At 36.7% G+C, this 27,556-nt stretch overlaps 1 protein-coding gene across 1 annotated transcript in view; it reads right to left on the bottom strand.

Moving 5' to 3' along the window:
* Positions 1 to 1,442: 1,442 nt before the first annotated feature.
* Positions 1,443 to 27,556, bottom strand: part of VPS35 (VPS35 retromer complex component) — a 33,704-nt gene continuing 7,590 nt past the window's right edge. The window contains exons 2-17 of the mRNA XM_057534637.1: positions 26,513 to 26,611; positions 25,096 to 25,192; positions 23,857 to 23,980; positions 23,180 to 23,362; positions 21,592 to 21,805; positions 20,514 to 20,597; positions 13,796 to 13,905; positions 11,485 to 11,581; positions 11,230 to 11,378; positions 9,593 to 9,800; positions 9,022 to 9,177; positions 7,018 to 7,140; positions 4,445 to 4,624; positions 3,696 to 3,935; positions 3,066 to 3,209; positions 1,443 to 2,414 (exon numbers count right to left, since the gene is read on the bottom strand). Of these exons, the coding sequence (XP_057390620.1) occupies positions 2,235 to 2,414; positions 3,066 to 3,209; positions 3,696 to 3,935; positions 4,445 to 4,624; positions 7,018 to 7,140; positions 9,022 to 9,177; positions 9,593 to 9,800; positions 11,230 to 11,378; positions 11,485 to 11,581; positions 13,796 to 13,905; positions 20,514 to 20,597; positions 21,592 to 21,805; positions 23,180 to 23,362; positions 23,857 to 23,980; positions 25,096 to 25,192; positions 26,513 to 26,611 (2,388 nt within the window). The 3' untranslated portion in view covers positions 1,443 to 2,234. The remainder of the gene's footprint in view (positions 2,415 to 3,065; positions 3,210 to 3,695; positions 3,936 to 4,444; positions 4,625 to 7,017; positions 7,141 to 9,021; positions 9,178 to 9,592; positions 9,801 to 11,229; positions 11,379 to 11,484; positions 11,582 to 13,795; positions 13,906 to 20,513; positions 20,598 to 21,591; positions 21,806 to 23,179; positions 23,363 to 23,856; positions 23,981 to 25,095; positions 25,193 to 26,512; positions 26,612 to 27,556) is intronic.

The raw sequence follows: 27,556 nt of genomic DNA, 5'->3' as shown, positions 1-27,556 counted from the left end.
GTGTGTGTTTGGCCTGTGCTAAGCCCCCTACATTTTGCTCATGATCCTCTGAGCTGCCTGTCATGGGATTGATGTCCACTACTCTACGAGATGTCCTTCTGGCTCCTCTAGCTGATTTCAGCTAACTCTATTCTGTACTGACTCGCTGTAACACTTGAGTTTCCCAAAAGCGTTCATCAAATTGCTGTGCCCTGGAAAAGCCAAGATCCACTGTCATATAGTACACATGACAGAAATGCCTCCTGTACTGGATTGCCTAAGCCCCTTATACTCCACAAAGGATAGACAGTCACAAACACTTCTCTAGGCCACTGTCACCCCCTTCTTAGTGTTTACCACAAGGAAACGTGAGAACCATCTAAGAAACAAGTGAAATAAGTTATTCCAAGTACTGTTAAAGTGTTGTCTATGGGGACTTCCCTGGTAGCATAGTGGTTGGGAATCCGCCTGCCAACGCAGGGGACATAGGTTCCATCCCTGGTCCGGGAAGATTCCCACATGCCGCAGAGCAACTAAGCCCATGTGCCACAACTGAGCCCAAGTGCCACAAATACTGAGGCCTGCGCGTCTGGAGCCTGTGCTCCGCAACAAAGAGGCCACCGCAACGAGAAGCCCGCGCACCACAGTGAGGAACGACCCCCGCTCACAGCAACTAGGGAGGGCCCATGCACAGCAGCGAGGACCCAATGCAGCCAAAAATAAATAAATAAATAAATAAAATTTATTTTTAAAAAATGTCTATGGAATTTCCATCTAGGGCTTTGTTATTCAAAGTGTGGTCCCTGGACTGGCAATATGGGGGGCGAGGGGTACCTGGGGGTTTATTCAAAATGTACACTCTTGGGCCCCACCCCAGACCTGGTGAATTCCAGACTCTGCATTTTACCAAGACTCCCATGTGATTTGTATGCTTGATAAAGCTTGAAAATCACTGGTCCAGGGGATGTGTAGGAAGGTAAAAATAGTTGACAAAAAGGGTTTTGTGACACCCATCTCCTGTGGATGTATCCTATTTAAGGCTTAAAATCATTGTGGCTCAAGCTTATGTAATTTTACCAAATTTGCACACACTATCCTATCAATCCATTTTATTCCCAGCTAAACTGCTCCCAAATTGCTGATCCAGAGAACTATGAGATAAATGTTTGTTTTAAGACACTAAGTTTTGGGATAATTTGTCACACAATAGATAACTAATATAGGTGGGAGCCTTTTGGGAGTTTATGTGGAGGTATCATGCCTAGGAAAGCAGAGTAAGGCTGAAGAAAGCAAACGAGTAAATATGACTAAAAGAGTAGATGGTGCCTTGCTCAATAAGTGTTTAAAACAAGTGAACAGTTGAACAAGTGAGTGTTGTGAACATGAGAATGTACAATAAACTCCATACACATTCTACTAGTTCCTTTTATGAATCAAGGTAGTATGAAAGGATAAAGGTCCAAAACTGTTAATAGCAACTTTTATTGTTTCACTGGTGGAAAAAAAAAAATCATAATTGTATGATGCATTTCCCCCTAAATTTACAACAATGAAGGTTATACATAAATTATATAGATCACAAATTTTCTATTTTATACTATTTAGAACAAAATTATTTTGATAAATACGTCCAGAGGACAACCTAAGTTCTTAATGGATGGCTGAGTCCAAATATGCAAAATATAGCTTCTGGTTTAGACCATGGTGCTTTAAAATTCTCAAACATGCATTAATATACTCTAATTTTAGGGAAAATATTACACATGGCCTTATCTTGCATTTCAGGAGAAGCCCAAGCTGAATTTCACAAACAGTATTCCTTTCCTCTAAATTAATCTCAGAACAGAGAGACAGACACTTTCTGATTAGTACTCCCAACTAATGAAGGAAATTACACACTCAACAATGAAACAAAACAGAAAAAAAGGAAGGAGAGCTGCATTAGTCACAGAGATAAGTGGGGTTTTTTTGGCTTTTTTTGTTTGTTTTTTTTAAACAGATCGCAGGAATTTAAAATAGCAGATCAATCATGCTACTTAGGGTGATCAGACAGACCTGAACACTTATGAAGTGAATAATTTTATTAAGGTCTTGAAGGTGAGTGTCTGGAGGTACTGGGTAAAACACACCACAGGTAAGAAATGGGAAACCTACCTCAGCATTTCTGAAAGGCACAGTCTATGGAAGGGAAGCCTAGTATAATAAAACCCTTACTGGATGTACATGGAAAGGAGGATGGTGAGCCTGGCTCCTTTCTAAAGGACGAGACCCTCGTAAATTGGCCCCTCAGATTCCGGTGATTCCCGCCTCAAGCGCAAATGCTCCAGTGTGTTATGAAAATGTTTGTTAATCTGTTCTGTTTCTTCACTGGACTCAAGATTTGGGAGGTCTTCTCGAATCTTTTGGATAAGCTGATTCAAAACCTGAATCGTGACCTACAAAAGAACAATTTCACCATCAAGCATGTACCACACACACACAAAAAAACATAATTTAATAAAAGTGTTTTGAGGAGCTTGTTACTCTCAGCAGTTATCAGATTATGAAAAAAGAGAAAGAAAAAAAACAAAGAGATGAGAACATGATTCCTGGTTTGAGCAACAACTATTGGCCATTCATCCAAAACAACAATGACGACAACCAAAAAAAAAAAGAAACTTAATGAAAATACAGAAAATCATAAACCAGTAAAAGAACAAAAGCAAAATTTTATTTAACCTACAAATATTGATCCATCCTTTATTTGGGAATTATTCTACACTTGTATGGGATGACAAATCAGCCTACTATTCAGCATTTATAAATTATTTCTTATTTTTTAAACAGAGAGTGACTATTTTATAAAATATTCATAAACAAAAGAGATAAGAATTTTCTTGCACATAATGAGCTCTTCTGTAAGATGCATCTATATAGACAGAGAAGAATTTTAGAGAATCAAAGAGACCACTAGGTAGATTCTCCAAACTCTGACCCTTGTAAACAAAAAAGAAAAGTATGAGGATGATAAACTTTTGTATGTATCAAATCTAAGAGTAGGAAAGGAAAATAATTAGTTCACTAACAACAATTTATTATTCACTTACCGCATCATTTTCCTTTTCATAAAAATAGATATATCTGTTCAGAATTTCTATAAAAAGTTGCACTTGTAGAGAGGGGTCCATGCACTGATTTGCTATTTTTAGAGCTTTCTTTAGGCATTCCATTACCCTCTTGCCTCCGTGAAGCTAGAATAAAGGGAGTGAGGGGAGTATTAAAGAGGGAGTATTAAAGAGACTAATGAATCACAAATGTCCCATTTCACACAAAGAAATAAACACACTACAGTGGCTCTTTCATATTTTAAAAGGACAAAACCAATTTAAATCCTCTTCATTTTTAAAAGTACACAGCTATATTTTAAAACAAATATACTATTTGTGTTATATATATGTTAAATGTTTTATATTTACATATTTTGTATATTTTTTAAAGATGGTGGTACAAACTTGCTATGTTCCAAAATCCTCAAAGTGGAGGCTTCACCACAGGATGTAACTCTCTATGTGTTACTGTCCATTTCGTTTCTTTTAACAAAACAAAGCAATATTCTTTGTCAGGTTTCCAAGCACTGCACATGTTTCACCTCCAAGGCAAAAGGCCCCAGCAGCCGTTCCCTATCAATGATCCCCTCTCCTCTAACACTGTTGGTTAGGAATGACCTCCCACCTTACCTCCTCCCCATTTTTGTCTGTGTTTCTGCCAGACCAGAAGAGATGTGCACAGGTGCTCACAGCTCGGCCCTGATCAGGTTTCTTCAGAAGCTTGGATGCAGCAAGAGCACACTGAGTCCTCAAGGGTTCATGATTTTCTTCACTGAAGCACTTCATCCTCTCAAAAGTACCAATGATCAAGGTGATGGCAGCCAGCTGTGCTTTGGAATCGCTGATTTCATCTTCATACAGAGAAAATGCCTGGTACACACAAAGCAGAAGTGACCTTTAGGGACCAACCATCTACTAGAGCATTTTCCAAAGTATTTCCCATCAAAGCCCCATCCTGTGAGTCATTCAGATCAGAATATGGTTCAGATCAGAATATGCAGTGCCCTCGCTTGGAGAGGCACAAGACAAAGATGCTGACAAGTTGCAACAAAGAAACTTGTTTTAACTTTTGTTTAATCCAGGGTTCCCAAAATGAATTAACAATGGAATTATTTTCCCCCATGAAACAGTTTTTACCATGACCCACTGGAAAATCTTCAACCTCATTAGCACCCAGTAACTGATCAATTTTCCTGCTCCAAACCAGTCAATAAAACTATAGTGTTAAGAAGCATAGTTATTTCCCATCAAGATGGTGAGAAAGGGGTAGTTATAAATTCAGTGAAGAGTAAATCCATGTGCACCACCACCATTAACTACAGACAGGTGACTGAACAGAGCAAACGGATTAAACATCCCAGAAAGAGAGCAGATCACACCTGGGACATAAATTCATATGCTACTGTTTCATGATTTTCAAAACCAATTTCTCCAGCAGCTAGAGCCCCCTGAAGAAAAAGTCTTAAGGGTAATTCTGCCAGCTCTGCTTTGATCAAAGCACTGATCGTCTGGTGAGCAAATGAAAAAATCTTCTGGCATTTCTTTTCCCATTTGTCATCCTAAAACAAGAAAAAATAGTTTAAATTACCTTAAGTTCAAGATTAACTTGCTTAAGAATATTCATTTTATATAAAATGTCTATAGAACAAACAGGAAAAGTGATAAAGTTGAGTTCACAGTTTTCCTGCTATCTTCTGTCTCATCTGTGGAGTACACGAGGAAATCAAGCAGGAAGTCTTCTCAAAACATCCATTTGAGGTCACTGGCTTTGCAATTTTTATATACTTGGCATTTGTTTTTTTGCATCAGAAAAAGCAACATATTCCCAAACTGGACAAAATTAGGAAAATACACAAAAGAATTTTTTAAAAATTAAAACCATCCCTAAATCTACCACCCAGCAATAATCACTGATAACATTCTAATGTTAATGTCTTCCTTTCTTTTTTCTATGCAAATATAATGTAACTGGGATCCTTTGTGTATGGTTTTCTACTTTAAAGTACTTACTGAAGAGTTAAATTGGGCTCATGCTGCATGTAATTTGTATTCAACTTCTTTTCTTTCACTTATTTTGTCATAATTTTCCTCATGATACTAAAGTTATTTAAAATCATTTTTTTTGTTTTTAAGAGAAACTTCCAGTGTTGGAAGAGTTTTTTTGTTTTGTTTTAATTTATTTATTATTTATGGCTGTGTTGGGTCTTCGTTTCTGTGCGAGGGCTTTCTCTAGTTGTGGCAAGCGGGGGCCACTCTTCACCGCGGTGCACGGGCCTCTCATTATCGCGGCCTCTCTTGCTGCGGAGCACATGCTCCAGATGCGCAGGCTCAGTAATTGTGGCTCACGGGCCCAGCTGCTCCGTGGCATGTGGGATCTTCCCAGACCAGGGCTCGAACCCGTTTCCCCTGCATTGGCAGGCAGATTCTCAACCACTGCGCCACCAGGGAAGCCCTTAAAATCATTTTAATCACTAGAAAATATTCTACAAACTGGATATAGCATAATTTACTTAACTACTTCCTTTTGGAAATAAATGTAACATAACGAATGGTCTATAAACACAAAGCTTTATTGAATCCCTAATTTTTTCTTTAGTATAAATTCTTAGAAGTGGAACTACTGGATTTTTTAAGGCTCTAGTTACACACTGCCAGAGTTTTCTAGAAAGACTATAGTAATTCACATTCCCACCATTACTAGATGAGAATGAATTCTCATCACACCACTGCCATTGCTGAACCTTATTTTTCTTTCTTTACCAGTTTGATTTCTAAAAAGGTTCACTGTTATAATTAGTAGTGAGGTTAAATATTTTATCCATGTTTGACCATCCAAATTTCTTATTAATGCAATTGATTCTTTTCACTTTTAAGAGAGGATGATAGTCACAGACTTTTACAAGGACTAAATGCAAGAATCCAAGTTTATACTCCTTGTCACAGTGTACGGCACATAGTAAGTAAATGCTCGTTGCTTTTTTTATTGTTACATTCACAAACATCTATCCATAAAATACTGGGAAAAAGGAACTACATGAGAGGCTGGCCTCATAAAAACTGGCCAAAGGCATGCTATGTCATACTGGTAAGTCTACTGAATATACCTTGTTTCTCCATTATTAGAAAATTAAGTTTATGGTGTTTGTTCCTTAATATAAACCTGACTGTCCAACTTTCAGGTACATTAGATTAGTGTTGTTTTTTTTTTGGCTGCACCGTGAGGCTTGTGGGATTTTAGTTCCCCAATCAGGGATGCAACCTAGGCCCTCGGCAGTGAAAGCACAGAGTCCTAACCACTGGACTGCCAGGGAACTCCCAGATTAGGATATTTTCTACAAAAGTACACCACTGAAGACTTAGCCATAATCCTGCTTGTAAAAGGACTAAGCTCATTAAAAAATGTACACAACTCATAAAATTACTCAATTACAGGCTTTTAGAGAGCAGCAATTATGCAATGCTGGGCCCTTTCATTAGACAAAGCTAACTTGTCTACTTGTTATGACCTTACTTGTTATGTACTGCAACCTCTGAATAAGATTACTGTATCACTTCAGAATTAGTACTTCATAAAGACTCCCAAGAAAATAAAATTGTTCTTGAGAAACTAAAGCATTCTGAGCCATTTTGTAATAAACTTATAGATGTCTCACAAGTGATCTTTAGACACAGGAAAAACTTCTAACATAAATTTAAACTGTTTTAATCTTTCATTTCTAAGTGTTTTTTATGTGATTCCTCAACTAGTATGTAATCTACCAACATCACTATTGTCAATAGTGATACTTAAGTATTACACAGGATGAGTAATGAATGGAGAGTTATTGAAACTGGGATTTTATTACACCATTATCTATTTGTATATGTTTGAAATTTTCTATAATGATAAACTAAAACGCATACACAGAGGAAAAAGGGAAAAAATTAGTGACATACTTAAAAGTAAACCCACCACTTTAGAATTCTCTTTGTAGCGAAAAGCCAGCTGGTAAGCTGCAAATACCAAAGGTGGCAGTGTAAAGCGAATCCGTTGATTTCCACCAGCTCCAAAATGTTTTCGTGCTGTGTTTAAAATCTGACCAAAACAAACAAAACCCATTAATCTTTTCTGTAATTACAGAAACTATAATTAATCATTTATAAAATTAAATGGGAGCTCTAATCATGATTGCTACCATTGTTTGAATATATATGATATACTAGACTTCATGGTAACTTTTACATTTCTTATCTTGCCGAGTCATCACAATCACCCTAGAGACAAATACTAACCCCATTTCACAAATGGGGAAGACTGAGGTTCAAAGAGGTTGTATAACTTGCCCAAAGTTACACAGATAGTCAGGGGCAGATATAAATACATGTTCATATACACATGTAAGAAGTATACTGTGTTGATAAAGAGCACAGGCTCTGAAGACAGATACATTTAAAAGTAGATTCTAACACTTACTATCTGTGTGACCCTAGGCACATTAATATTTACCTTCTCTTAGCTGTAAGTTTCATTTGAAAAATGGGGTAGTATATTTCTCTTAGGGTTGCTGGGAAGATCAAGTAACAGATGTAAAGTGTTACCAGTACTAACACAAGGCATGTACTCAAAATATTGGCTATTATTATGATACAAAAAATATGCATATTGCTGGTATATCACACCTCCTACTTCAGAAAAATATTAAGACCATGTAAGTCAAGGGAAATGGTAATACACTTTAAAAAAGAGCCATGAGGAAACAAATGTCTGGTTGTTTCAGAAAAAAACCACAAGAATTCATGAAATAACTTAATATGTGTGTCACAGTGTGTGACATATTCAGGTTTTATAAATTTTTCTGACAATCATAGATGGATAGGAAGAGAATGCATTCCCCCTTGGGTAAGTCACAGCTAATGGTCCTCACCTTAAAGGTGTTTCTGTACATGGCATAACCAACTGGCCACAGGTGGAAAGCATACTTCCTAACTACTACATTTGGTATACAACAAAAAATGAAAACACACATAGGCCATGTGTGTATGTGACACAGAAACATAAGGGAATCAGTTAAAACATCTGAACAATGGGGCCAGCCACTAGATATAGATCACACACAGTGCACAGATTATCTGACACTATGCCAAGTCGAAGACTATCGCACTACCAACAGAAATCAGCTTCTTTTTCACAATGGCTATGAAGGAGTACGAGAGTGTCAACTATGACAAAGTCAACACAGGAAGAAAGTCAGGACTCATCCTCAAATAAAGGTGTTCTTCATTACTAACACTTAGCCTCATGCATCCAACAATGGTTAAACTACTTTGCCCAAACGATAATTAGGCAGCCATATGTGCTACCTTTCATAAACATAAATTGTCCAGTATCAGTCACCAATACTCCTACTCAGGCAACATGTTTTATTCACTTCACAAAGGTTTCTTGAGGACTAAGGATAAAGAAAGGGAGAATCTCATCTGATTGTTTTTTGCCAGGAAAAGGGGGTTAAGAAAAAGGCAATTTTAATTTTAAAGTCTTCACACATTTTCCATGTGGCAAACACAAACAACTTCTATTTGCAAACCTTGGAAACATATACACAGTTGAATATAAGGATTTTACTCATACTTTAAAAGTTTATTATGAAAAACAAATGAACAATTCTAAAAGCAACACACAGTTCAAAAAGAAAATGAACATGGACTGATTATTGGACACCCAACTAAAGGAAGATAGGTTTTTCTACAATTCTTAAGAAGTCTTCAAAAGAAATGACAGCAACCAACTTGTTCTTCATAAGCTCCAGAAGTTTACAAACAATTATGCATTTAATCATAAAGTTCAGTTAATCTCTTATTCAGTTTCAATTCTTTCAAAACCTTTTAATACCACAAACTGGATTAGACCATTTGAGACACATCTACACTTGACTTCACTAGAAGTTGTTGAAGGGGTATAGTAAGAGTTAACTCATACCAAGTACTGCTGATCAGGGTCCTCAGACCGTAGAAGATGAATGAATCTGCCCACAAGGCTCTGCTCATCAGCAAAGTCCTCTGGGTCAGGGTCTTCTACAGGTTGATCTGGCTGATCCTGAATCAACGTGGATACCAAATTCATTATGGAATCCACCTGTATCATCATGGGAGACAGAAACCCACTGGGGTGAAACAATCAGCATATAATGCCACTGACAAAAGCGTTTCTAGTTGTGTAAAGTAGTTACGAAACAGTATCAACAACATAATTCCTTCTTCTGTGTGAAAGTATATGCATGTTGGTACACATATAAACGTCTAGAAAGAGACGTACCAAATGTTAATCAATAGTTAATCAATGGACCTCTCTTCCTGGTGGGATTATAGTTATTTTATAATTTCTTCTTTATACATCTCCAATTTTCTCATTTATATCATGAATAAGCTACTTGCAACTTTTTTTAGTAGTAAATTACCCTCCCCGCCTATCTCATGTGTTTGTCTCAAGGTCTAAAACCATAACTACATTGTCTCTGTTTCTCTAATAAAGCATGTGGGTATTCTCTTACCTGGTCTTGAGAGACAATTTCTGTGTTAAAATCCAGAACATTACTAAGCACATAACAACTCATGCTTTTTCTGGACTCGTAGTCAAAGTACTCAAAGAGTGGGTGAAAATGTTTTAATTTCAAGACTGTTAAAATATTGTTGTAAGTGTCAACAGGTATCTTCAAAAGTCTGGTGAGCTCCTTTGAAACTGCACTACTGGTAGCAATACTGCAACAAGAAAAATAGCAGCCCTTTAGTGAATGAAATTAACTTCTTATATACACAAACAGCACTTGATTCACAAAAATTTGAAATTTTTCATTTATAATATTAAAGGAAATGGGTCAAGTGAATCACACCACCCCAAAACACCCCAATGACTTCCAGATGTCTGTCTAAACACATTTATTCATCTATTAATGTCCTATTGATACAATAAGTTATGCTAGTCTCCAATTCATAAACAGGTTGTATACCTGGAGTTAAAATGCCTGTCTAGAATGTGGTATTTCTAAGGGAAGTATTTTAAGTCGTAGTTAGGTTTCTAGGGCAGCCAATAAGTATGGTATATTCAGGGTGACAAAGCCATGCAAAAATAGCAATTCAACAAAATAGAAAAACACATAAATTATTTCTTCTGCATCAGATGTTGATGACTAAGGAAAAGCAGGATGAAATTAGGAACATTCCATGGGGGCTGAGGAATATCCAGGCATTTATAAGACATTTAGAGGTTGGGATTTCTAATTTTTTATTTTGTCTAATTTTACTTTAAAACTCACTTAGTAGGGAAAGATATAGATACATCACTTATCAAGATCTGGAATGTTTTTCAGTTCACAAAAAATGGGAGTGACAAAAAGAAAAACGAGGAATAAAAAGAAGTAAAAGAAGAAGAAGAAATCTTCTAGATGTTAACTAAACCACTGGAGGAGAGATGGAAAGCGGAAAGATTACATGAGTATATACAGGGGCCTATATACATAGGGCAAGGAGGGGCAAGGAGAGGCCTAGATTGGGCAAGGAGGGGTACAGGGCAAGGAGGGGCCTAAATTGACCGCATGTTCAGAAGCAGTGGAGGATGGGACAGTAAGAGGACTGCTGGGAAAACATAACGGGATCAGAACTGTCCACAGTGGCCACTAGAGGATGCAACAGGTCCAGGACAGCATAGTTGAAGAAGATGCAAGAAGACAACAGAATATTATACTATCCTTGATGGTATCAAAATCAAAGCTCAAAATAGAGAAAAATTTAAACCAATTAATTTCCACACCTTAAATACATACATGCCTCCCTAATTTTTTCACAACTTACTCATCTGTAGGAAACCACTTCTCATGGAAATACTGCTTGATATAAATAGCTTCCTTACCAGTTTAAAAACTAACTCACCCATATATACAAAGGGGTCTGAATTGGAGACACTGGTCCCTGAAGACTGCTATGGTCTATGAGTGCCACTACTTGATCAATGTACACAGCCAGCAGTTGGTTGCCACTTTCTGCCCTGATTAGTACCAAGCATGTCGATCTAACAAATACTTAAAACAAGATGAATACTAACATTTCAAAAAGGAATTGCAAAAGAAAAATAAATCTGGGACAAAAAAGTGCTTTACAAAGGTTTTTACAAAAATGTTTAACTTTGACTTACTGTTCAAGGTTGAGCTTATTAAATATCTCCACTGTTGTTTCTAGAACTTTATCAACGTAGTCCACACGATCAGGATAACACTTCATAGCGAGATTAATGAGAGAGACTTGTAAAGACACAACGTCCTCCGAAGGCATGTCTTGTCTAGACTGGAATGTTCAGAAAACCATGGAATTTATTTTAAACAATTAGAAAAGGATCTACCACCTGAGAAGTTTGAAAGTTTTGAGAACTTAGGAACAAAGCCATACAAACCTGTATTACTGTAGCCACCTGCTGTGAAAATATGTCAAAAAGTTTAATATCTGTTGGAATTCCAGGTCCATCTTCACGGTGAGCAAATAAAGCTAATCTAAAAAAGAAAATAATCTTTATTTAAAAGGATATAGGGATCTGGGTAGTGGGATCATGGATGACATTTTATTCTTTATGCTGTTCTGTATTTTCTCCAAGTGTATTTCCCCTAGAACCTTTCTCCTAAAAAGATTTTTAAAAAGGACATGGAACGTAGCTGACCATTCCCTCAATTCATTTTTAATGGAACAGTTTTACCAATGACGCCTTATTTCACTGCATTCTTACTTTATACCATACACAACAAATTTTCAACAGGCCAATTCTGCCAAATTAATTAAGTAGATATGGATAGAAATGTATTAAATGTGACAAATGTATTCAACAGCCATGATTATAAAAAATAATCTTTAAAATATAAAAAGTACCTAGACTCTTTTAAGACACTGCATTTTTACTACTGAAAAGTTTACACAACTAATTCTAAAAGTAGTAAAGTTAACATCTATTTACCACATCTTAAACTATACAAAATAACGTCTGTTCCATTATCACTAAGTGTTTATCATGGTTACAACTAGACCCACATTTTGTTATGCACAGAAGAACCACTACTGACAGAAATGGTTAAGTGACATTACACCCAACATAGGACAATCCAGTTATTAGCTTCCATTAAGAGTATTCCCAAATAGAGGACTTCCCTGGTGGTCCAGTGGTAAAGAATCCGCCTACCAGTGCAGGGGACGCGGGTGGGATCCCTGGCTGGGGAACTAAGATCCCAAATGCCGCGGGGGAATTAAGCCTGCAGGCCACAACTACTGAACTCGCACGCCTCAACTAGAGCCTGTGTGCCGCAAACTACAGAGCCCATGCGCCGTGGAGCCCGCATGCCACAAGAGAGAGAAAACCCGCATACCACAACTAGAAAGAAGCCCGCGCACCACAACAAGAGAGAGAAAACCCACATACCACAACTAGAAAGAAGCCCACACACCACAACAAAAGATCCCGCATGCCTCAACGAAAATCCCACATGCCGCAACTAACACATAGTGCAGCCAAAAAATAAAATAAATTAATAAAAAAAGAGAAATGCTTAAAAAAAAAAAAAAAAAGAGCATGCCCAAGTAACTTATAATTCTTAATGTCCAGGACTGACAAGATAATTTGGAGAATTCTGCTATATAAATTCTCAGACTTTAAAACTAATAACTTAGATATTTAAAATAAAAAGTATTTGCAGAAATAAATCTTCCCTTGGGTTTCTGGTTTCATAATGTTAATGAGTGTATGCTCACAAGCAGGACACATACTATGTACTAGCACCCAGCAGGCACTCATTAAAGCTATCATTGAAGGCCAAGTTTTATACTTTTAACAAAGACCAAGGGCTAAAGAAGTCAAACTTAAACATAAAGAGGATTTACTAACATTTTTAATACTTGAAAATTCTTCTTTAAAAACATGTGATGATGCAGTGATTACCTGAACATTCTTAATAATCTATATTTATGGCTACTTGATAAAGAAGACTCCAGATCAAACTGGCTCCCACTGAAAGATAACTTTCTTTTTTTTTTAAAATTAATTAATTTATTTATTTTTGGCTGTGTTGGGTCTTCACTGCTGCACGCGGGCTTTCTTTAGTTGCGGTGAGCAGGGGCTATTCTTCATTGTGGTGTGTCGGCTTCTCATTGTGGTGGCTTCTCTTGTTGCGGAGCACGGGCTCTAGGCACGCGGGATTCAGTAGCTGTGGCACGTGGGCCCAGTAGTTGTGTCGCACAGGCTCTAGAGCGCAGGCTCAGTAGTTGTGGCACACGGGCTTAGTTGCTCCATGGCACGTGGGATCTTCCTGGACCAGTGATCAAACCTGTGTCCCCTGCATTGGCAGGCGGATTCTTAACCACTGTGCCACCAGGGAAGCCCAAGATACTTTCATCATGGTAAAAAACAAGCTTTGCTCTTCAGTGATCTTTGGATTTACAAAATTTGGATTTATAACATCTTAGGTCTGTATAATGTCTTTAAATGCCAATTAAATGCATAGATTAAAATATATTACCTCCATGACCCCTGTACAATTAAGAGCTAAACTTATTTCATGCATAAGCTAGACAAGCACTTAATAAGTACTCAGACTTAACGGAATTAGTGTAACTACATCAAAAATATTAATAAAGATGGAACAGAAAAAAAGAATTCACAAAAATGTTTTAAATTCATTATTCCCAAGTCAGAACATCTGCCCTCCAGTGTTGGAAATTCTTACCTATCAATTAAAGCAATGATTATGTTTTTCACATTTACATTTTGGTGTAACTCAGCACAGGCCCGAAGAAAAGGATTCAAAGTTTGAAGGTGGAATTCATCAGGGAAAACCTGAAAATCAAATAATACTAACTTATTACTAAAACCAAACAGTAAAAATCAATTAGAAAAAGCATTTCACACAATATTCTGGACTTAGTATTTAAAGTTCATATTGTGGGAAAAAAATCATTTTAATCTTATACAACCAAATTCAAATACATCACTTTTAAGCCTCTCAAAACATAACCCCAGAAAGAAATATTCTATTAACCAAAGTACAGCTACGATTTTTTTTTCCAGGTTTATATTTATTTATCTATTTAATGCTCCTGACAATTTTACAAGGATTTCGGTTAGTGCCATTTCACAGGTAAGAAAAATGAGACTCAGTAATGTCAAAAATGACAAACCAAAATATCAAAATTTTAAGTTAAGGAAGATCAGTATTTTTCCTTTGCCTCAGCTTCCAATATGGCCCCATCTGGCACTGTTAACAACTCTGTCTTTATTTCCTTTTTTTCTTTTTTTAATTGAGGTATACTTGTTTTACAATGTTGTGTTAGTTTCTACTGTACAGCGAAGTAGAGCTCCCAGTGCGATACAGCAGGTTCTTATTAGTTATCTATTTTATACACATTAGTGTATGTATATCAATCCCAATCTCCCAATTCATCCCACCACCACAACCCCACACCCCCGCTTCCCCCACTTGGTGTCCATACGTTTGTTCTCTACATCTGTGTCTCTGTTTCTGCCTTGCAAACCAGTTCATCTGTACCATTTTTCTAGATTACACATATATGTGCTAATATACGATATTTGTTTTTCTCTTTCTGACTTACTTCATTCTGTATGACAGTCTCTAGGTCCATCCACGTCTCTACAAATGACCCAATTTCATTCCTTTTTACGGCTGAGTAATATTTCATTGTATATATGTACCACATCTTTATCCATTCATCTGTCAATGGGCATTTAGGTTGCTTCCATGACCTGGCTATTGTAAATAGTGTGCAATGAACATTTGGGCGCATGTGTCTTTTTGAATTATGGTTTTCTCTGGGTATATGCCCAGTAGTGGAATTGCTGGGTCATATGGTAATTCTATTTTTAGCTTTTTAAGGAACCTCCACACTGTTCTCCATAGTGGCTGTATCAATTTACATTCCCACCAACAGTGCAAGAGGGTTCCCTTTTCTCCACACCCTCTCCAGCATTTATTGTTTGTAGATTTTCTGATGATGGTCATTCTAACCGGTGTGAGGTGATACCTCATTGTGCTTTTGATCTGCATTTCTCTAATAATTAGTAATGTTGAGCAGCTTTTCATGTGCCTCTTGGCCATCTGTAGTCTTCTTTGGAGAAATGTCTATTTAGGTCTTCCGTCCATTTTTTGATTGGGTTGTGTTTTTGATATTGAGCTGCACGAGCTGTTTATGTATTTGGGAGATTAATCCTTGTTTGCTGATTTGTTTGCAAATATTTTCTCCCATTCCAAGGGTTGTCTTTTTGTCTTGTTTATAGTTTCTTTTGCTGTGCAAAAGCTGCTAAGTTTCATTAGGTCCCATTTGTTTATTTTTGTTTTTATTTCCATTACTCTAGGAGGTGGGTCAAAAGGATCTTGCTGTGATTTATGTCAAAGAGTGTTCTTCCTGTGTTTTTCTCTAAGAGTTTTATAGTGTCCAGTCCTACATTTAGGTCTTTAATCCATTTTGAGTTTATTTTTGTGTATGGTGTTAGGAAGTGTTCTAATTTCATTCTTTTACATGTAGCTGTCCAGTGTTCCCAGCACCACTTATTGAAGAGACTGTCTTTTCTCCATTGTATATTTTTGCCTCCTTTATCAAAGATAAGGTGACCATATGTGCATGGGTTTATCTCTGGGCTTTCTATCCTGTTCCATTGATATTTTTATTTTTGTGCCAGTACCAAATTGTCTTGACTACTGTAGCTTTGTAGTACAGTCTGAAGTCAGGGAGTCTGATTCCTCCAGCTCCATTTTTTTTTCTCAAGATTGCTTTGGCTATTCGGGGTCTTTTGTATATCCATACAAATTTTAAGACTTTTTGTTCTAGTTCTGTAAAAAATGCCATTGGTAATTTGATAGGGATTGCATTAAATCTGTAGATTGCTTTAAGTAGTACAGTCATTTTCACAATATTGATTCTTCCAATTCAAGAACATGGTATATCTCTCCATCTGTTTGTGTCACCTTTGATTTCTTTCATCAGTGTCTTATAGTCTTTTACCTCCTTAGGTAGGTTTATTCCTAGGTATTTTATTCTTTTTGTTGCAATGGTGAATGGGATTATTTCCTTAATTTCTTTTTCTGATCTTTCGTTGTTAGTGTATAGGAATGCAAGAGATTTCTGTGTATTAATTTTGTATCCGGCAACTTTACCAAATTCATTGATTAGCTCTAGTAGTTTCCTGGTGGCATCTTTAGGATCTTCTATAGTATCATGTCACCTGCAAACAGAGACAGTTTTACTTTTTCCTTTCCAATTTGTATTCCTTTTATTTATTTTTCTTCTCGGATTGCCATGGCTAGGACTTCCAAAACTATGTTGAATAACAGTGGCGAGAGTGGACATCCTTATCTTGTTCCTGATCTTAGAGGAAATGCTTTCAGTTTTTCACCATTGAGAATGATATTTGCTGTGGGTTTGTCATATATGGCCTTTATTATGTTGAGGTAGGTTCCCTCTATGCCCACTTTCTGGAGAGTTTTTATCATAAATGGGTGTTGACTTGTGTCAAAAGCTTTTGTGGCATCTATTGAGATAATCATATCGTTTTTATCCTTCAATTTGTTAATATGGTGTATCACATTGATTGATTTGCATATATTGTAGAATCCTTGCATCTCTGGGATAAATCCCAGTTGATCATGGTGTATGAGCCTTTTAATGTGTTGTTGGATTCTGTTTGCTAGTATTTTTGTTTGTTTGTTTGCTAGTATTTTGTTGAGGATTTTTGCATCTATATTCATCAGTGATATTGGTCTGTAATTTTCTTTTTTTGTCGTATCTTTGTCTGGTTTTGGTATCAGGGTGAGGGTGGCCTTGTAGAATGAGTTTGGGAGTGTTCCTTCCTCTGCAATATTAAGAGTTTGAGAAGACTGGGTGTTAGCTCGTCTCTAAATGTTTGACAGAATTCACCTGTGAAGCCATATGGTCCTGGACTTTCGTTTGTTGGAAGATTTTAATCACAGTTTCAATTTCATTACTTGTGATTGGTCTGTTCATAATTTCTATTTCTTCCTGGTTCAGTCTTGGAAGGTTATATCTTTCTAAGAATTTGTTCATTTCTTCAAGGTTGTCTATTTTATTGGCATAGAGTTGCTTGTAGTAGTCTCTTTCGATGCTTTGTATTTCTGTGGTGTCCATTGTTAACATCTCCTTTTCACTTCTAATTCTATTGATTTGAGTCCTCTCCCTCTTTTTCTTGATGAGCCTGGCTAAAGGTTTATCAATTTTGTTTATCTTCTCAAAGAACCAGCTTTTAGTTTTATTGATCTTTGCTATTGTTTTGTTTCTATTTCATTTATTTCTGCTCTGATCTTTATGATTTCTTTCCTTCTACTAACTTTGGGTTTTGTTTGTTCTTCTTTTTTCTAGTTGCTTTAGGTGTAAGGTTAGATTGTTTATTTGAGAATTTTCTTGTTTCTTGAGGTGGGCTTGAATTGCTATAAAATTCCCTCTTAGAACTCCTTTTGCTGTGTCCCATAGGTTTTGGATCATTGTGTTTTCATTGTCAGTTGTTTCTAGGTATTTTTAAATCTCTTCTTTGATTTCTTCAGTGATCTCTTGGTTATTTAGCAGTGCACTGTTTAGCCTCCATGTGTTTGTGTTTTATAGTTTTTTTTTCCTGTAATTGATTTCTAATCTCATAGCGTTGTGGTCAGTAAAGATGCTTGATACAATTTCAGTTTTCTTAAATTTTCCAAGGCTTGATTTTTGACCCAAGATGTGATCTATTCTGGAGAATGTTCTGTGTGCACTTGAGAAAAAAGTGTATTCTTTCACTTTTGGGTAGAATGTCCTATAAAAATCAATTAAGTCTATCTGGTCTATTGTGTCATTTAAAGCTTGTGTTTATTATTTATTTTCTGTCTGGATGATCTCTCTATTGGTGTAAGTGGGCTGTTAAAGTCCACCAGTATTACTGTGTTACTGTTGATTTCCCCTTTTATCACTGTTAGCATTTGCCTTATGTATCGAGGTGTTCCTATGTTGGGTGCATATATATTTATAATTGTTATGTTTTCTTCTTGGATTGATCCTTTGATCATTAATGTGGTGTCCTTCCTTATCTCTTGTAACAGTCTTTATTTTAAAGTCTACTTTGTCTGATATGAGTATTGCTACTCCAGCTTTCTTTTGATTTCCATTTGCATGGAATATCTTTTTCCATCCCCTCCTTTCAATCTGTATGTGTCCCTAGGTCTGAAGTGGGTTTTTCTTAGACAGCATATATAAGGGTCTTGTTTTCGTATCCATTCAGCCAGTCTGTGTCTTTTGGTTGGAGCATTTAATCCATTCACATTTAAGGTAATTATCGATATGTATGTTCCTATAACCATTTTCTTAATTGTTTTGGGTTTGTTTTTGTAGGTCCTTTTCTACTCTTGTGTTTCCCACTTAGAGAAGTTTCTTTAGCATTTGTTGTAAAGCTGGTTTGGTGGTGCTGAGTTCTCTTAGCTTTTGCTTGTTTGTAAAGCTTTTGATTTCTCCGTCGAATCTGAATGAGATCCTTGCTGGGTAGAGTATTATTTGTTGTAGGTTCTTCCCTTTCATCACTTTAAATACATCATGCCACTCCCTTCTGGCTTGCAGAGTTTCTGCTGAGAAATCAGCTGTTAACTTTATGGGAGTTCCCTTGTATGTTATTTGTCATTTTTCCCTTGTTGCTTTTAATAATTTTTCTTTGTCTTTAATCTTTGTCAATTTAATTACTATGCGTCTCAGCGTGTTTCTCCTTGGGTTTATCTTGCCTGGGACTCTCTGTGCTTCCTGGACTTGGGTGGCTATTTTCTTTCCCATGTTAGGGAAGCTTTCGACTATAATCTCTTCAAATATTTTCTCGGGTCCTTTCTTTCTCTCTTCTCCTTCTGGGACCCTTATAATGCGAATGTTTGTGTGTTTAATGTTGTCCCAGAGGTCTCTTAGGCTGTCTTCATTTCTTCTCATTCTTTTTTTTTATTCTGTTTCGCCGCAATGATTTCTACCATTCTGTCTTCCAGGTCACTTACCCGTTCTTCTCTGCCTCAGTTATTCTGCTATTGATTTCTTCTAGTGTATTTTTCATTTCAGTTTTTGTATTGTTCATCTGTTTGTTTGTTCGTTAATTCTTCTAGGTCTTTGTTAAACATTTCTTGCATCTTCTCAATCTTTGCCTCCATTCTTTTTCCGAGGTCCTGCATCACCTTCACTATCATTATTCTGAATTATTTTTCTGGAAGGTTGCTTATCTCCACTTCACTGAGTTGTTTTTCTGGGGTTTTATCTTGTTCCTTCATCTGGGACATAGTCCTCTGCCTTTTCATTTTGTCTTTCTGTGATTGTGGTTTTCATTCAGCAGGCTGCAAGCCTGTAGTTCTTGCTTCTGCTGTCTGCCCTCTGGTGGATGAGGCTATCTAAGAGGCTTGTGCAAGTTTCCTGCTGGGAGGAACTGGTGGTGGGTAGAGCTGGGTGTTGCTCTGGTAGGCAGAGCTCAGGAAAAGTTTAATCCGCTTGTCTGCTGATGGGTGAGGCTGAGTTCCCTCCCTGTTGGTTGTTTTGCCTGAGGCGATCTAACACTGGAGCCTAGAAGACTCTGGTGGGGCTAATGGCGGACTCTGGGAGGACTCACGCCAAGGAGTACTTCCCAGAACTTCTGCTGCCAGTGTCCTTGTCCCCGCAGTGAGCCACAGCTGCCCCCTGCCTCTGTAGGACACCCTCCAACACTATCAGGTAGGTCTGGTTCAGTCTCCTGTGGCGTCACTGCTCCTTCCCCCTTGGTCCTGGTGCACACACTACTTTGTGTGTGCCCTCCAAGAGTAGAGTCTCTGTTCCCCCCGTTCCTGTCAAAGTCCTGCAATCAAACCCCACTGGCCTTCAAAGTCTGATTCTCTGGGGATTTCTCCTCACTTTGCCGGACCCCCAGGTTGGGAAGCCTGAGGTGGGGCTCAGAACCTTCACTCCAGTGGGTGGACTTCTGTGGTATAATTGTTCTCCAGTTTGTGAGTCACCCACCCAGTGGTTACGGGATTGATTTTATCGTGACTGTGCCCCTCCTACTGTCTCATTGCGGTAGGAGTCTCCGGATGTGGGGTATGTATTTTGGTGAGTTCCAGTGGCTACCTGTCAATGATCATTCAGCAGTGAGCTGTGATTCTGGTGTTCTCGCAAAAGAGAGTGAGCGCAAGTCCTTCTACTCCACCATCTTGAACCAATTCCAAAGTACACCTACAATTAAACTAAAACTAACGATACCTAGAAAACTTGGAGGTTAGTCTTTCCTACATTTTTGGGAGAAAAACACATCAATACAAAGACCACGTTGTTACATTAATAGGAGAAAGGGATTTATTCAGGAAAGCTTAATTTCTCTTCAATCAAGATTTTTTTCCAAAACAATGAAAATTAATGAAATATAAAATGAGTTCTTTAATACCCTGAAATGTTCTCACCTACCTGAATAATACACTCCATGAGATATTCTTGAGCCAAAGCATCCCTGCAATTCACAACTTGCTCCAATATGCCAGTTAAAACAATCTGAAAAGAGAAAAAAAATTTTTAGGAGTTAAAAAATTATTTTCAAAATCCTAAGTCACTCCTCTAATAATACATTTGAACTACTAGTTTAAAAATCATATTTTGGATTTTTCTGACCTATACTTCATTTCTAGACTAAACTTTGAAATTTTACAGAAGAATTTTTAAATAAAAAATTCTGGGTTTCCATTTCATAAAAGCCGAAGTCCATGTCATCAGTTTTTTTTCTTTTATGGTTTGTCCTTTTTGTGTCCTAGGAAAGCTTCATGTAATTCAAGGTTACAAAGATTTCCTTCATGTTTTCCTCTAAAAGTTTCATAGTTGCAAATTTCACACTTATGACTTTGATCAATTTTTTTTAGTTTCTCTACATAATATGAGAATGGGTTGCAGTTCAGAGGCTTTGTTTGCATACAGATGTCCAGTTGTTGCAGAATCACTTGTTGAAAAGGTTGCCTTTGCACCCTTATCAACAATAGTTGATTATATACATGTGGGTCTATTCTGGATCATCTCTTCTAGGGGTCAGCACATCTAGTTTAATGCCCATTTTTGTAAATTGTTTCCACATTGTATTTCCCTGCTTTTGCACTACATTGGCAGAATTTAGTAGCTGCAAACTATATGGCTTGCAAAACCAGAAAATATGTACTAGCTGGTCCTTTACAGAAAAGGTTTGCTAATTCCTGATTTATTCTCCACTGATGTATGTGTTTATCCCTTTCACCAATACCACATTATCTTATTGTAGCTTTAGAGTAAATCTATACAACAAACTAAATCTCAATTTAAAGAAAATTGGTATCTTGATAACACTGAGTCTTCCAATCCACAAGCACTGACTCAAAATATATCTTTTAGTTTATTTAAGTCTTCTTTGACTGTCAATGGTTTTCAGTGTAATATTATTTTTAAAAATATTTCAATTTTAAAAATCAGACTTCAATTTACATCTCACGACATAAGAAAAGATGAGAGGTAAAAAGATATAAACCTGTTTGTAACGTTCCACATTTACACCTTCCAACTGACTGAGGCGTACCAAATTTGTTCCCACTAAAATTCTTAGTTCTTGTCTTTCTCGTTCTCTTTTTTCTCTATCTCGGCTATGTCCCTGATGCTGCATTCGAACCCAGAGCTTGTTCATTTCTGCAAAGTTGAGGAGTACAAAATCCATGGAATCACTGATATCACCAGTTGTTTCTTCACTGCAAAGAAACGGAAAAAATCTTTATATACAGTATTTAAATTATAGGAAAAATTACTACTATTCCTCTTCTTTGTGCATTTCCTTCTTACCTCTTTAATACACCAAATGCTTTATGAAAGACACTTTCAACCTCACTGGCTTAGTGCTCAATTTCAAGGGAACACACTCAAGAGAAAAAAATATCAGGGAGAGGACACAGTTCAAGTGTAAAGGGACAAAACGCTTCCCCCCCTACTCCATTTCCTGGGCCAACTAAACTTGTTCTTGGAATTGTATTCCATTAATTCAAAAGGCCTAAAAAGTTGACACTTACAAGTGTCACTGTTATCTCATCATTTTATTGTTGAATATTTTATGTTTTCAATTGGAGTATAAGCTTTGTAAGCTCTGCAAGGGAAGATACCAAGTATTTCCTCCTTATTTTTACATCTCCTAAGATGGGGAACTTAGTAGTTTTCAAAATTTTTTGCTGATCACCTAATTAAATGCTCAAAACTGAGTCAAATCATAATAAAGCAAATAACCTCACCATCTTCTCTACACCGTTAAATTTTTATTTTTCTATACCATTTAAACTTTTTGTCTTGTGCATTGGTTAAATTTTTATTAAAGTTTTTCTTTTGAAAAGGAAAGGATACAGATATACTAAAAACCACTAAAATATACACATTAGAAATAAATGAATAAATAAACTTTAGAAAAAGGGAATTAAGTTCCTCAATCAAGGGAACGTGTCTCATGAATAGTTCACCCAGCTGGATGAGACCACAGCAGGCTGACCATTTGCCCTTTTTGTGGGATAAAAGCACAATGGACTTGGATGCTGGAATACTGGTCACATAAGAGATAGGGCTCTCTCTGAATGGCTTTTTGTTTTCTGTTTTGGAGTTAATGTCTAATTTGTGTGCACAGATAATTAAAATCACTAATACTCTGGGGTAACTAGAAGTTGACAAATTATAAAAACTGACAGACATTCAAGAAACAATATGAAAACTGGCTAGCCCATAGAAAAAGTTAAGCATATTTCATTATTTTATCACAAATACCATTTTCAAAATGTAACTCATTTAAAAAGTTACATTTTCAAAGAATATCTGATGGAGTGGAAAAATGCTCTCAATTATGTTACATGAAAAAAGCAGGTACTAATAATCCACACATAATTTTTATAACAGTACATTTTGTATCATACCATATATACTGAGGGGTTCTGTATCTCAAAGGAAATCTGTACACAAAATGCTACCAGTGGCTGACTCTGGGCAGGAGAATAATTGATATTTATTTTCTTCTATATACTTTTCTATACTTTTTGTATGTTTTACAACAAAAAAATACTACAATTAAATCAAGAAAGAAAAGCACTTACTCTGTTGGCTCTCCTTCATCAGGTAAGATGTTTCTGGTACACTGAAGTAGATAATTTCGAAGAAATAGACCTCTCAAGGGGTGCTGCACACCTCGGCACATTTCTACTAAGTCTTTCAAAATATCTTTCCTGGACTGAGGAAATGACTTGACATATACAACTCCAACTGTGATCAACAGATAACTAGAAGAATTATGAGGCAACATTAGATTAGAAATATAAAATACTCAAGTCATGAATTTGATAATATTCAAACATAGCATATACAAACATTAAAAAAACAAGACAGGGAGCAGGTTTTCTCCTGCACAATGAAGAAAATATCATTTGATTTAAAATATAACTGTTAGTACTGACACCCCTCCATTTATATATATATATCATCCCCTTTAAACACATTAGGTCTCTTATAATTGTCATTGTATCAATTTTTCTAGTAGCAAGAAATTAAACAAAATATGTCCATTTTTTCTATTTCCAAAGTTCCTCAATAATCTATAAAAAGTAAAACTAATTATACTCTAAAACCTTTAAAAAATCACTATCTAAATGTTAACCTCTATTCATTAAGAAATTAAATAACCTTAAACTTGGTTTAAAAAAGCTGCTGATTTTAAAGGATAGAACATAAAGTGGGAAATGCAGATATAAAAGCCCTCAGAGTCTTAATAACTTACAGCCTTGGGATAATGTTTCCAGCATACTGTACAAGTTCATAGAGATCTGCCACTTTTCTTCCTTTAGCAAACTCATCTGTCAGGTAAACTTCCAAGTAGTGCAGTTCATCAGAAATAGCCATATCTTTTAATTATCATTAAGGATTCAAAGCTAAGTCAACCTAAGCAATATTCTGCAACTTGTTGGAGTCATTAAATTATTGGGCAAATTTCTTTTTTTTTTTTTTTTTGGATATTGCCATTTCTTTATTTTATTTATTTTTTATTTTTTGGCCACACCACGCAGCTTGTGGGATCTTAGTTCCCCAACCAGGGACTGAACCTGGGCCATGGCAGTGAAAACCTAGAATCCTAATCACTAGGCCACCAGGGAACTACCATATTGGGCAAATTTCTTAAATGTTACTCATGTATGAGAGTATTTTTAAATTAAGTAAAGACAGAATTTCTTCTGGGCTTTCCCTACTTTAAAATGAGGGTTTTAAAAGATGTCTGGTAAAGCAAGGCAACAAAAATAAGATTGCTTGTCAGACTACTAAAGGATTTTGAAATGGCAAATCATTGATTTCCTTTCCATTTCGGAGTCCTGCATGACAAAATCTTAGCATTAAAGAACCAACTGCCTAGGGACTTCTCTGGTGGCGCAGTAGTTAAGAATCCGCCTGCCAATGCAGGGGACACGGGTTCGAGCTCTGGTCCGGGAAGATCCCACATGCCGCAAAGGAACTAAGCCCGTGCGCCACAACTACTGAGCCTATGCCCTAGAGCCCGCAAACCACCACTACTGAGCCAGCGTGCTACAACTACTGAAGCCCGCAAGCCTAGAGCCCGTGCTCCGAAACAAGAGAAGCCACTGCAATGAGAAGCCTGCACACCGCAACGAAGAGTAGCCGCCACTTGCTGCAAATAGAGAAAGTCCGCGCACAGCAACAAAGACCCAGCACAGCCCAAAACAAATTAAAAAAAAAAAAAAGAACCAATTGTCTAATACTTTCAATAACCTTCATGAGAGTCTGAAAATTGAGATGTAACAACAACCCACTTGAAATTTAAGCATAGAAAAAGGGTTTCTGATACTAAGTTTTTCTTTTTCTCACTGAGCACATTTGCATGGAGAAGGAGTACTATTTGGTTAAGACAATAACACAACTTCAGAAAAACTTAAGGAACAAACAAAATATGGCCTTATCAAGAAAAAAGTATGATCAAAATATTCATTCTTCAACATTCAAAAGATACAAAGTTCATAGTAGCTCTTTGGTGATAACATAGAAGTCCGGAGTTCACCAAGCATATTAGAAGCATGTTTCAGAGCATCCATAAGCTTGTTTTTGTCCTACAGAAATACCAAGAGAATTGGTGAGAATGCTTAATTTAAATAAACATTTAACTTGGTTATATAAACTCTTTCACCAAGGATCTGTTACACAGTTTTATAAGTATACAGCACCTAAATTATTTCAATCACATAAAAATCAAGTTTAGTTTCACACCTTGCCTTCTCTTTACTGAAAAGAATAAGATACATAATTCCTCACCAGGGCTGCAAAGCTTAGCAAATCTAATTTATCTAGGGCCGCAAGCTTCCTGGCAATAACTCGTCTTTACAACCCCTAGCAACTCTGAAACTATAACTCCACCAATTCATATTTTACCTGCAATCAAGAAAACTGGCATATGGATCCTTTTGAAGCAAGATACTATTCTGACAATGGTTTGGTCATAGGTTAAACACTCTTCAGAGATGTCTGGAATAACTACTCCTTTAAGTATGTTCTCCTCCTCACAATGTCCATGTGTCCCACTTAACACATAAATGCAGACAATTCCTTTAGATACAGGAAACACTATTCATACACAGAAAGAGACAGAAGCAAGCAATAGCAAGCTCCATGCTCACCCATTTTCTTCATTCCAAGAGTTTTGTTTTTACAAATTGGTTTGCGAGAAAAGCAATACAATAGATACAATTGGTTAAAAGAGCATATTACTAAGCTTTAGAAACTCTAAGACACTTTACAAAGGCAAGATATTATTATCATCATCAACACAGCAACTTACAACTTGAAGTACCAGCCTATTTGGTTCCATTTCTTAAATTTTAATCCAGAGAATTTATAGTTTCTACACAGATAATCTCCTACCCTTTCAGAATATGAAAATATATAAATAGGTCTAATTTTTAAGGTAGTTCCTGCAAAAAATGTACCTATTCAGGACAGAAATAAAAGCCTTCAAGATAGGGGGAAAAAGCTGAATAATTCAAATTGAAAGCATTTAAATCCATTTGTTCAACCAATATTTATTAAGCAACGATTATATGTCAAGTACTCCTCAGTTCTGAGGTACAGAACTAATGAGGCTAGTAATTCAGGTGAGATAGGGTATGGTGATAATATAGTGATGTGTAAATAGGAGTCAGGGTCTCTCATCCTCATGGAGCTTACATTCTGGTAGGGAAGACAGACAATCTCAAAACATAAATACAATGGTAAGTAAATATTTCAACAGGGCAATCTGTTGAAACTGCTCCAAGCAGTGCTTGAGGGAAGTGGGACTGAAGATTAGATTTACCAGAAGCAGTAGTGCTATACAACTTTAGAGAACACTGCATATGTGTTCTCAGGAATACACAGACTGCAGTTGTCCTTCTTACCAGGCATCTCTTCATCTGGAATGACTGGACCTTCACAGCCTGTATGGCTTCATCCAAGAGCTTTTCCTGCTCATCCTGAGGTGACTGCTGTGTTGTAGGCTGAAAAATTTTTTTAAAAACCTCCCATTAATGTCTCATTAGTACTCTCTTCTAGTAAATCTGTTCTTTCTATAGTTCCCACCATACTTTATATTTCCAAGGCTTTCATGTAAGACTCACTCCAGTTCTACATCTCAAACTAATTTATCAGTTTTTGACAACTGAACAGAGAGCTGTGCCATCACTGAAGTTAACAGCATAAGGGCTGCTGAAGGAGAAAAGTAATAGGTACAGAGAATCTCTTCTTCTCAGAAACTGACTCAACATTCCTGTAGCAGGTTGGCTTCAAAGAAATATAAGGTGGTAGTTTATGGCTGCCTATGTTCTGCTAATACACTCTGAATTCAACTGGAACATAACCAATCTGTGGTGATAAGTATAGTCTAACCCAAATCTCTAAAAGCCTCTCAACTGCATCTTACGCCTATTCTTAGGCAGACCAAGGAACTAGTTTATGAGAACACTTATCCCCTTAGGCAATATATAACGAGGGACTAAACAGCTTAGAAATAAAATAGCTAAAATTATTGTCAGCGACCTGTAGTAGAACCATAAAGAGTACGCTCCTCAAGAACCTACCTTATCATTTCAAATATAGAGATCTACAGTTATAATGGACGAAATACATCTATATAGTCTTCTCTTTGCCATCAGAAAAATCTGCTTGCAAGATGAATTAGATCCACCTGTCAAGCAGTGTTAACCACTCCATCCCTTATGTTGTATAAACACTGTGTTTACACCTCTACTACAGCAGGTATCACATTATAATTATAAATCATGGCCATTTTTACATCCTTGGGACCCAACACATTGCCTGACACATAATGGATGCTTCATAAATGTTCACTGTATGAATGAATAAGCTGGTTTTAGGTTATGTTTTTAATAAAAAATGACTAAAGAATCAACAGATGAGTGGATAAACAAATTGTGTTATACACA

Source organism: Balaenoptera acutorostrata, chromosome 19, assembly GCF_949987535.1.
Source record: "Balaenoptera acutorostrata chromosome 19, mBalAcu1.1, whole genome shotgun sequence".
In the NCBI taxonomy this organism is placed as follows: domain Eukaryota; kingdom Metazoa; phylum Chordata; class Mammalia; order Artiodactyla; family Balaenopteridae; genus Balaenoptera; species Balaenoptera acutorostrata.
The sequence above is the reverse complement of the archived record's forward strand: the minus strand, read 5'-3'. Positions and strand labels throughout refer to the sequence as shown.